At 47.4% G+C, this 12,363-nt stretch overlaps 2 protein-coding genes across 2 annotated transcripts; one reads left to right on the top strand and one right to left on the bottom strand.

The window, feature by feature from the left end:
• Nucleotides 1-169: 169 nt before the first annotated feature.
• On the top strand, nucleotides 170-1,417 carry GL218_03879 (putative acetate kinase; the record flags this gene model as incomplete). Its single annotated transcript, XM_033580458.1, has 1 exon — nucleotides 170-1,417. The coding sequence occupies one exon, from the start codon at nucleotides 170-172 to the stop codon at nucleotides 1,415-1,417; it is 1,248 nt and encodes a 415-aa protein (XP_033436998.1).
• Nucleotides 1,418-3,822: 2,405 nt separating this feature from the next.
• Nucleotides 3,823-4,650, bottom strand: GL218_03878 (Transcriptional regulator NRG1; the record flags this gene model as incomplete). The annotated part of the gene is made up of 1 exon (XM_033580457.1): nucleotides 3,823-4,650. The coding sequence occupies one exon, from the start codon at nucleotides 4,648-4,650 to the stop codon at nucleotides 3,823-3,825; it is 828 nt and encodes a 275-aa protein (XP_033436997.1).
• Between the last annotated feature and the right edge of the window lie 7,713 nt (nucleotides 4,651-12,363).

Genomic DNA, 12,363 nt, shown 5'->3' with positions numbered 1-12,363 from the left:
GGGACCTTACTCATACCAACTTATACCCACCAATTGGGTACTTACTAAGAGTTACTATCGTATCTAGCGAACGTTTCTCATAGGTTCCTGAATATTAATATTCAGTAAGAGAAGCATTGTACTACAGAATCCAGAAATACCTCCAGGGAAAAAAAGGGGTGGAGAAATTATGACCAAGGTTATCCTCTCCATTAACGCGGGGTCGAGCTCCGTCAAGATCTCCGTGTACACGGCTAAGCACCGCGAGCCCCCGAAGCAGCTTGCCGAAGCCCAGATTAGCGGGTTGACGGCACCACCGGCGCAACTCTCGTACTTGCGGGGCGATGTACAGGTTCTTGACCACCAAGAGGTAAAAGAGAATGTCGAAACCCAGGATGACGCTTTCAAAGTTTTGCTCGATACCTTCACCGGCGACCAGGAACTGCCCGAATTATCTTCTAAAGGCGACATATCGGTTGCTTGTCACCGAGTTGTCCACGGAGGCGACTACACAACTTCCAAGATTATCACGCAAGAGACTTACCACCACCTAGAGCTGCTAACAGATCTGGCACCGCTTCACAACGCCAACTCGCTTCGCATCATCAAATCATGTATGGACGAACTGCCCAGCGCCCTCAATGTCGCCTACTTCGACTCACAGTTCCACTCAACACTACCCGCGCACGTCTGCACCTATCCGATCGACCAGGAGATCGCTAAGAACAACCAGCTGCGCAAATACGGCTTCCATGGCATCAGCTACTCCTTCATCACTCACTCCGTCGCCAAGTACCTCGGCAAGGACCCGGCGGACCTCAACATCATCGCCCTGCACCTGGGTAGCGGCGCCAGCGCGTGCGCCATCAAGGGCGGCCGCAGCTGGGACACGAGCATGGGCTTAACGCCGCTGGCGGGGCTTCCGGGAGCGACGCGCAGCGGCAGCGTAGACCCGAGCCTGGTGTTCCACTACGCAAGCGACGTGGGTAAAATGTCGCCGTCATCGACTAAGGAGCTGCACATCTCGGTGGCCGAGGAAATTCTCAACAAGCAGAGCGGGTGGAAGGCCTTGACGGGCACCACCAATTTCGGCAAGATCGCGACCTCGGACCGGCCCGAGTGCCGACTGGCCTTTGACCTGTTCGCGGACCGCGTGAGCGCTTTTGTCGGCTCATATTACGTATCCCTAGCCGGCAAGGTAGACGCGCTGGTCTTCGCGGGCGGTATCGGTGAGAAGAGCGATAAGCTGCGCGCGGCCGTCGCAGGGCAGGCCGCGTGCCTTGGTTTCGGGATCGACCCTGTGCTCAACGCGGCCAAGATCTCAAATGTTGTGCAGGACGTAGGCGCTAAGAACGCCAGGCACCGGACTCTCGTGTGCCGCACAGACGAGCAGTACGAGATGGCAAGGGGGTGCGCCGACAACGACGAGCTGTGGTGAGACACGCGATAGCTAGCTATCTATTTTCATACACAGACATTACATGCATTGCATATTAGGGAGCCATACGAGGGATGAATTTGGGAATAATCTGGGGTAATGTAATATGGAAATAGCATGTCAACTTAGAGGGAAGGGGTATATCCATCCATAGAAATGATCGATGCATCTTTATGCCGTTTTCTTTCACCTTGCTATTGACCTGCGACGACTATAGCACGAAACACCCTGTACTCCATCCGGGCTCGCAATCCGAACCCGGGCGTGTTTTAGGGCCCGCCTATGTAGTCAGCGACCGGGGCCAGGGGGGAAAAGAACAAGGGTCGAAACGCGAGCGAGGCGAGGCGGGATGTGAAGCTATTCCCGCAAGAGCGACGAATAATTTGCTCAAAGCTCGGGATCACCGGCAAGTCCACTTCCAAGAAAAGAAAGAAAGAAAAAAATAATTCCCGCCTAAATAAAGAATAGACCCGATGATCGACAGGCACCGGGGGGGGTTGACAAGCGATGGACCCCCGCCTGTCAGCACCGATGATCATCGTTCGTAGCAGATCGTTGGGAAAAGTGACTTGTGACGAGACAGCAGGCGGTGGGGAGTTTCGGGTCTCTAGTGCAGTCCACAATAGGACGTACTGCGAGCAAGCGGACTAAAAACTAGAACTACCGCCTGTATGGGGGGTGTCATCTGGTGATTGGACCGGGAGACGTTCGAAGGAACTTTTTTTTGTTTTCAATGTGAAATATCCAAGGGCAGGCCAGGAATTGGACGGGAGGAGAGACTACCCTAAAAAAAAAGAATGGCTCGATGGGGAAAGAGGTAGGGTCTAGGGTAAGGGTCTGGGGGGGTATTTGGACGATGACGTACCGATGCAAGATGACGTCGATTTGGGGGGGGAGAAAAGGGGGGGAAAGGGTCCCCCGGGAGCGTAATAATAGTGCGCTTCCTTCCCACTTCCCAAGTTGCGGCCCCCCCCTTTCTCCCCCTTGCGGACGGCGCTACTCCGTAGCCTACGTACGGGACCGCTCATGCACTCAAACCAAACCAAACCGACCCTTCTTTCGCTTGCTCGCCTATCGTTTACTTCAACCACACGCGAGCTTTGGAGGTGGTTACTAAATTAGCTGGGATGCTTGACGCTACTGTATGTAATAGTCCCGTTCGAGGAACACCTCTTTACATACCTTCCATTCTACCTACCTACCTACCTTATACACCACTTCCACGGAACGGCTAAACGGTCACTTGCTCAACGGCCGCCCCGTCCAGATGGTACCGAAATATCGCTGCAACACTCTACCCTAACCCGCAAATCGGCCGGTAGCCCGGCGCACCACCCACGTACCCCTTTAATTTGTATGTATGTATGTAGGTATCACCCTCCCCGCCGATACGCATATTGTACCTGCTCGGCAAGGCAAAGGAGAAGAAGAAGAAGAAGATGATGATGATGATGATGTTGGATGGATGGATCATCAGGGTCCATGCCAAGATCAGGGACTGGTTGGTACATACTCCTCAACCGAGGCTAGGGCTCACTTTAGTTTAATTTTCTCTTGTTCTGTTTTGTTTGGTACGGTAGAACCCTGGAGATCATCCCGACCCTAATGTGTTGTCAGCGGAAAATAATGACGTTAATAACTTACTAGTCGTATCCCATAATGAGTAGAGTCCGGTCCGTTTGCCGGATCGGCGACAGGGACACTTGGTTATTACATACAAATTCATCACCGTAGCAGATCTCAAGACTAAAACACTTTCAAGTAGGCAATTCGTAACGAGTAAAGGAGATTTAAGTTTTATCATTAAATATTGCGTTTCATTTTCGTATGCCATCCGCCCCTACTCTGATCCGGGCGGACGTTGGTATCTAATGCCTAACTCCAACGTCATTTATATATAGTAGACAAAATGCCGCCCGACGAAGTATGTGGACCCTTTACGGCGGGTCTCCGGCGCATTTCCGTGTGCGCCTGCTAATTAGCTCCCATGTGTAATATGCAAGAGCACACGTATTCGCCCTCGCTAATGTTTATACAACTGCTCCATCATCCTTTTCCAATCAAGTAAAAAAACCGGGGGCGACAAGCCAATTGGCCCGGGTTATCGTGTTGTGAGCAGAGAAAAGCGTGAGAAGCACTCCATGCTGCTCGAATGCTTTTCCCAGCCGTCTGTCAAAGATGCAAAGTAAAAAAGGTGCGCCCATCGTATGCGTGCCACCGTGGTATCAATAATGCCGTCGTGAACTGTTTCCAAATATACCTAAACGCCGTATTATATCGTATCTCCCACCATACCGGTCCCTGTCTTACACAGATAGGGACAAAACAATCCCATTACCCTTTCATTACTAGATGTTGGTCTTAAGTCGGTTTGTAAAAATAAGAAAGTTTGTGTTGGAGATGTCTTAAGCACCCTCTTGGCAAGCGATTGCTGCCAGTGCGTCCAGTCCGCTACTGGTTCTGGCTGCGCCGGGCCGGCCTATAAGTGGGAGGTTGAGACCACGCATATCCCAAGCCCCACCGGGGGAAGGAAGTGAAGCATCGGGACCGTATTGGTCCGAATCCCACATTTGAATTTCGTGAGACGGCGCGCTGCTGTGAGAGCATGATGATTTAGAAGACACCGAGCCACGCTTGGAGGATGAAGATAGGGATGTACTCTTAGACTTGGAAGACCCAGAAGATCTTGACTTGTCCTTAAAGTGGGTTTCAAGGTGCTGCTTCATGTTATCTGCGCGGGTGAACTTCTTGTGGCAGCCAGGGTATGTGCACTGAACGGCCTTCTCGGCAGTGTGGATCTTAGAATGGCGCGAGGCGTGTCCCGAAGTAGTGAAAGTCTTCTCACAACCGTGACTATCACGATACCGGCAGGGATATCGCTTGCCGGCCTTCTCGGGTGCAGCTGAGCTAGCAGAGCTATCATCTTCGTATGAATTGGAACGACTAGTCGCAACATAGACAGGGCGTTTCATGCCGACTTGCTGGTCAGGAAGGTAGTCATCGTAGAGCTGTCGTGACGAATAGTCGTATAGACTAGGTGTTAGCGGCGAGTAGGCATCGTAACTGGCGTTGGAGTCGTATGAATCCGAACGGAGGAGTTCTGGTGTGTGGGGCGGCGGCGATTGGTCGCCGGTGGATTGATAGTGGATAGCCGTGTGGTATGACTGGTGGCTGGCGTATGGGTCATCGTTTAAAAGAGAGACCTGACGGCCGGTGGCGTCTCGGGCGTGCATTTTGTCCGTAGGTGTGGGGATAGGGCGCTGAAAGCGGGATAAAGATTCAATTGCAATTGACTGCTTGAACCGTGCTTGTGTTCAAGCGTTGCCTTGCGTCGTTCGGTCTTTTACTATGTAAATGTATGTAAAGCTCAAACCCTTGTAGTAGGGTAAGGCACAGCCGAGAAAATTGTAATGTGAGCAGACAAAAAAAGTCTTCAATGAATTGTGGTTAATCGAGCACACTCTGAACACATAGAAGGTTTCTTGCGGGTGGTAGCTAAAATTGACACGAGTCGAAAAGACGACGAGACGATTTGAGGTGGGGATGGTTTATAGTCTTTGAAGAGAGGTATGGTTCGGCAGGTTGTGTGTGTACGGTTAAGCTTAAGCTAGGTTGGACTGGTTTATTCTCTTCCGAAGTATAAAGGTGAAGACAATTGTGATGAATAGCTGCTAGACGGAAGTATGGTTGACTAGTGCTGTAGCTATTTTTGAGGGAGGTTTTCGAGAATAAAGGTTGGAAGGTGAGGCAAGATCAGAGGAGCTTTTTTCGTGCGAGATACGACGGGAAGTGAGTTGGTTAAAAAGAAACATGGGAAAGGCATGAATCCCATCGAGTTCCCAGCTTCCTCCACATTTCCAGCCAAAAAAGAAGAGACTAAAAGGTACAAGGAGTACCTTGGTACATTGCACAAAGATTACAGGGATCAGGGGTTCCGCTACATGCTAGCAAGTGGTTCCAAAAAAGCAGAAGGAAGCGGGGGGCGGTTGCAGACACATGGGACTGAGGCATTGTACCTGACCGAGTCTTGCGAGTATCACAAATGTACCCTTTGCGCATTGGCGTGCTACATATTAGATGTAGTGCCGAAGAACACAACCAAAAAAAAAAAGATCGTCGTCACCGCTTATTTCCTTACTTCGTTACTTACATGTACCTATTTAGTTACATTCATTTCTTCCCAGTCCCGTCTGCTACCTGCAGTACCGACCAGTACCGAGTTACATTGTAAGGCTCTGCTTGTTCAGATACCTACCTATGTTCAGATATTTACAGGTATCTTGCATGAAAAGCCATTTATCGCGATGGTAAGCCGTGATTCATCATTCTAGAAATATATGCGTATGCAGGTTGTCCTTATCCAAGACCGTTCCGAAGAATAATTTCTCGTATTACCTATTACTAACTACATATGTGCATTAGGTATGTACCTAGGCATGTATGAATATTACGCAGTTAGACTTATACGCAGAATAGAACTTTACCAGGACGCACCGCAACCTTGACGTGAGGCATTTGAGGAGATACTTTTTCCCTTGTTGCCGAATCCAACTTAATTTTCTTGGTCAAGAACGAAGATGAGCAGTAATATTTCTGCAAACGCTATTCTAGGCATTTTACATATCGTCGTTATGTCGTTGCGTCGTTGCGTCGTTGCTATGCAGGAAGATTTCTCGTTGATCCGTTCTAGGAAGTGAAGCTTCGACAAAGCCGATCTCGTGGAGTATGATACGTACCTCTTCCATGCAAGGATAGGTGAAGAAAGGTATTTGACGAATTGGACGCCACAGACGAGACGGGTACACTGCGGTGGCTCACCTTGCGTCGCGCTGCCAGGCTGCGTACAGATGATCAGCAGGCACGTCTAGATGTTGCATTGCTCGGGTCTTTGCTAGCATATTTCGCTTCACCTAGTGTCTATTTCAGGATGCCAGCACCACCAGACCGGTCACCCGGGTCCCTGATTTACATTCCAGTCTGAGAGCAACTCGTGCTCCCAGTCTCCATCCAACGCCCACACGCAAGGAGAAACAATGTCCCATAAGGCGGGCCTACGCTATCGTCAAGACCGTCTAATTTTGATGATGACGGTGACGTAGGAGGCTATCGAAGATACCTAAGCTGACCTAGCTCTTACAGTTTTCCACGTCCACCTCTTATATTACTATTTACTGACTATAGTATAGAAGGACATTTGGGTACATGCTTAAAGGGTCTTATGTTAAGTAGGAACAGGTAGTTAAGATATATTAGGAGCTGGTAGTGTTCGTCTGTTACTATACGTTCTGTACGTATAAACGCGGTATGGACTAAGGTAAGCTTATGATACTATTACTATGTTTGTGGGTACAATGAAAAAAAAATTTCGTTGTCTTTATTCTCACCTTACTACGCATGTAAAGAATGAGGCCCGTGACTTAACAGTTCTTTATCTCGTTCTTCGATGATATCTACTAACACACGATCTACTAGGCTAGGCATAATAATATACTTAAGATCCGGAGCAAATGATCCAGAGAGAATAATAATTAAACGGAAGCCGTCGCTATCCATCGACTTAGCCAGAGACGGTAAAGTTTCAGGGTTCTTAGAATACCAGGCTACCCTTGATGCATCAAGTTCTGATGCATGTAAGTTGTGGCATCGTCGACGCCCTCGACGCCTCAATTTCTTGGTTACATACTATATGTAAGTAGAAATATAGATCGAAGATTATTTGTCGAATCTGCCAAGACATATGGCGTCAAAGGGAGACAAGGGGGAAGCTCGGGGTACATGGAACAAGTAGAGAAGGTACATGTCGGAAACCTTGTACGACAGAGATCATCTAAACTATCTAAACTATCTAATCCATGGTGACAAGAATACATCTAGTTAAGTTACAATAAGTTACATGTGCTCCAACGAAGTCCACTAACCCTCGCATGCGTCTCCATCACGGATGACAACTGTAATATGCGGAATAAATAACTTTGAAAGAATAAGATACCATCGTTACTTACCATATAAATCATTGGATCATTTAGATTTTCATTTGAATGATTTTTGATAACGAGAGGAGCTCTAGAACTTTAACACCTGATAGGTAGAGTCGGAACATCTAAGGTTACTTTGAATACTTTGTCATCCGCTTTCCCTTCATGGCATTCTTCTTTTCCGTTGCTGTTTTTTTCAGAATTCGATGCTTTCCCTCGAGTCTCCACTCACACCCCACTCCCCTCCATCTCGATCCCTCCTACCCATCCACTCCATTCACTCCATCATTTTTTCTCTCGTGTGGACACAAAGCAAGATAGTGTACATTAGCCACATCTACCTTTTGGTCTCACAAGGCGCCAACTCGGCAAGTCTACCCATGCGACATATATTTGATGTGTTGCAGTCCGCTGACTTGTTATTAAGGGGTCCTGACGAGGAGGGAGTAATAAACCCTTAGCCCTTCTTTGCGCCGTATGCCGCATGCGGAGGAGATCAAGACCGGAGCATAATGACTTTTTATCATTTATTTATCGGGCTTCCGAATAGTATCCTGGACGTAGTAATGCCGGCAAGGAAATCGGAAGAAATGAGAGGAAAATAATGATGTCATGAATAAACGCCCCGGAGTCGAGGTAAGCACAGAGCGGGTCGATGCCAAATGGCGAAGGAGAGAGTGTCCGTGTGCGGTTGTTTCGATAGCCAGCAAATTCTAACGATGGGACCCGAGGAAATTTAAGAGCGATCTCGATTTTGGAGGGAGATCGGTCTCCGCCTGATGGAGGGCCGCAGAACTTTAGCAAGGGACTGAATGAAAGCGGATATTCAAGCCCCACATGGAACTTGAGCGGATGGGGGGGGGGGTTCTTTTTTTTCTCAATGTTCTATGCCCTGTCTGGGTCTGGTAGGCTTGCCCATGCTAATTATGGGGTTGCTATTACGGTCTCTCTCCCGTTGCCAAGTCCCTGAATATGATACCCTGAGAAATGGACACTACGCAGGTTACGGTACCTGGGTATTAAGGGATGAAAGCTACGTGCAACGTCCAAAGTTCCAAAGGAGGCTCAGCGTGGCTTGCTTCGCAGCTTCGGTACCCCGATAACATGGACATAGGTATGCATATTACCAGATCATACACATAGATCACGGCATTGTCCATTAAACCCTATATGGTACCTCACTGCAAGAAGCCTTGCAGGAGTAGGGGTTTAATACACTACGTACTAGCAAACTGGGCACCTATCCAACTCTTGGAACTGATCACAAAAGTCAGGGTTCATCGAGTATGCGCTAACTATGTTTGAGTCCTTCTTACACAACACAGCCTACCCCTCTCTACCCTCCCTATGTAGGTATGCATGTACTCGCTCAGTCGTTGACCTCGTCGAGTCTTGAGTGGTGAGTGGTGAATAGGTACCCATGTATATCAAAGGGAAGCGCATCGGCACGATTAGGACAAGGACGATGCGGATGATAATTAATAAGAGTACTACCTACCGGAATAGAATGAGTGGAATGGAAGACGGCCAGCAATTCCTTCAACCCGCCCTTGAAGCATGCCGGCCTGCAAGCGTAGCAACAAATCTTCTAGGGGTTGAGGGTTGAGTAAACTGGCTCCGCGCATCAGCAACACAGAGATCGAAACAATGTTGGGCAATCGTCGATTGCTAGCAAGATCGCCGGCGAGGTCCACATTACAGGAACACACCTTTTAAAATTCTTGGCACGAACTTCGTGTTTCTCATAGGGCCAACTTATCGTTTGACAGCCAGGGTCCCGGACACGCATACAGGGCATACAGGGCATACAGGGCATACATATTACATAGTACCTAATGTACATAGATTATATGTATGTAGGTACATACGTTGTGCTCCCCTGGATTTGTTAATTGTCCGTCGCGGGCCTCGAAATTCTCAAAGCTTCTGGCGGTCTAATAATACTACATTTTCATTAAACCAAGCCCTGTCAGCCTACATACTGAGCAGAGCCGGCTCATGTACATCTGCCTGTGGTACGATGGTGGTCCCTGGAATTCTGAATGCGGTTTGTTTTAATACCCTGTCCATGCGCGCCAACCAGAGTACAAGCCATTTTGGTTAGACGGAAACGGACAACTCTTATCAAGTCTATCTCATACATAGGATTTTCAGATCTTTGGATATACATACTCTTCCAACAAGTTTTATAATTACATAGGATGGAAGAATATTTGTGGAATATCTATAACTATGTTATTTGTACGTTCTCGAGTGTCGCCGAGACATAAGAGCGACATCGTTTAAAAGCGGTATATTATAGATTATCTATAAGCTTATCTAACGATAGCGCCGATAGTAGATTATCACAGTTTTTTGTTATTGTATATATTTATTATTCCGTATAACATTTTGAATCATTCGAAATTTCTATTTCCGGTAAACTTCACTTAATTAACTTTTGTACATCCGAACTACTATTCCATATTTGTGTCTACAAGAACATTGTATATTCTTATCTTTTCTTTTTCTATATCGTATCGATGACGGGTCTATTACTTACTTAGCTCTACCTATTCAATACATTCGTTCGCATCGAGGTACATAGTAAAAAAAAATATGGATATAGCGATTGTCACAATGACGCAAATGAAGCTTTGACTTCAAAAATTTAATGTTCACACGGGGCGCTCGTTTCGGAGCTTTAGGTCCAGTTAGTAGGGCGACCCGGCCGTGGCTTCCGAGGGGACATCGCTTCAACCTTCGATATACTTCCACGTCCGTGGATGCCTTGTTTCCGGCTCGGCATCTTGGTCGGTACCCGTCCCAAGAAACTTTCAAGGGCCTCGTAGGGCTTGGAAAAGGCTTGGAAGTTCGGGATTTCCTCGTGTTTATTCGGTTTACTCAATTTATTCAATTTACTCAGCTTATACAAAATTTTATCCATCTGCATCTATTTACATATTTGTTACTTAGCTGTTCTAACAAGGTCTGGACCCCGTCCCGGGATGAGATGTCAACTGTTTCGGGACGCAAAAGTCAGTTATTCTATTGGATGGATGGATGCCCGGATGGAACCCCGTACCCAGTAGCGCAAGCCCCAGGACCTTGACCCCTGCTGAGATAATGTGCAAAACTACTACAAAACTACTACATCTATAGGTGTGTGGTGTGTGTAGTTTAGGTCTAGATGGCATAAGAATGGCCCACACAAGCAAATGCCAACATCCGAGCATCAGTTCATGAGCTGATAAAGAGTCGTCAAAAATTCATGGCATGTTATAATGGCCTTTTGAATCCCTATTTGTCATTTGCATTGCTTACCATGCATATAGGCCGACCGAGCCGCAGCCCCCAAGAGCTCTTCCATAGACCCGACTTTACTTGCCGGTATGCGAATCTCGCGATAAGATCAAAGCAAACCGTAGATACATATAGTAGATTCAAATGGGCATTTGCATACTCATTACGCATGCACTATATCTGAGGATCTGGCCAGACCCCATTCTTCCTCTACTCGATACTACATACTTACATACGTAGGTATCTTATACGTATACGCAAACAAATATGCTAAAATATCGCCAACAAGGTGCATTTTAATCTGGGGCCGAGCTTAAAGATTATTCGGTACGAAACTTAGCATATTCACGCCATATGTACAGCTTAGGTAGATAACGCAGCAGACTAACCTAACTCATTACAGTAAATAAAACATACGTACCTCCATACCGAGGATAATGTAAGGATCCCGACGAGAAATATAGCGACAAGCAACGAGACCAATAGGAATCATGCCATCGATGATAGCTACTCTGTAAGGTAGGGCGTAAGCGCTGCCACGAGCCACAGGGGCAGAAGTTACCTTGATGGTTACGATAACATGTTTACGGTAACATACTACACTCGCACGAACATATGTAAACATGTGTATGCCATAGCTAGATATAGGATAGACCACTTTCTTATATAAAATGGCGAGACGCTCGCCTGAATATCGACCCAGACCGGTATAAAGCGGTATGCTATTCCGGGACACGCCGTTAAAAGTGTCGCTCGACCCGGGGCTCCGCGACCACGACAAGCCGAGACGACCACCGGCCGTTCGGTATATGCAACAAATAGGCTTACGCACGATCGTGGGCCCTTGGGGTTCTTGGGGTTCTTGGGGGTCCTTTCTACATACATACATACCTACATACATATCGACCCGGCCCCCAGGATACGTCTCGTGTTCGCTAGCGAAGGCACAGCCTTACGATTGACGATCTTTTTCAGCAAAGTTCTGGTATATTGATAGATAGTCGCTATTACGTGCGTTGTGAAATCGCACTAGGTATTCTAGTCTATGTCCGGAACCGAGATTCCGTAGGTTCCCCTAGTCAATACACACAGACGTAAAGATAAACACACGGACACACACCTACGTGGTGTATGTATAATACCTCTTTCTACATAGTTGGATACGTCCCCGCTATCCAAAAGCTGGGCATTTTCTATATCGATATTAGCCAACGCCAACGACAACGCCAACTGCACGAACCTGACTCGCAACCTCTATGGCGTACATACATATCTTATACATATTTCATACATATACATAGAACACGTATACATTGACATTGAAGACATATACGTAGATACTTACACTACAGATTTTGGTAGCCTGGGTATTGGCGTATTGGCGTATTGGCGTATTGGCGTATTGGCGTATTGGCGTATTGGCGCAGTACAACCGGTACCGAAGATACCCTCCACAATACATACATACATACCTACATACATAATACGCACAACAGGACAGACAAGGATGTGATTTTCCTCGTCCTCCTCACGTCTCCTCACATGTGCGTCCGTGTGGTACTCTGCTAAACTAAGGTACCAGTTTTTTATTTTATTTTACCCCGCGCTGTGGGCTGTGAGCTGTGAGCTGTTACCTCGCATGGCGATGCAGACCTTGTCTATACATACTACAGTAGAGAGATATGTCAC

Source organism: Daldinia childiae (assembly GCF_008694065.1).
Source record: "Daldinia childiae strain JS-1345 chromosome Unknown Scaffold3, whole genome shotgun sequence".
In the NCBI taxonomy this organism is placed as follows: domain Eukaryota; kingdom Fungi; phylum Ascomycota; class Sordariomycetes; order Xylariales; family Hypoxylaceae; genus Daldinia; species Daldinia childiae.
Note: the sequence above shows the minus strand (reverse complement) of the source record. Positions and strands in the feature narration are given on the sequence as shown.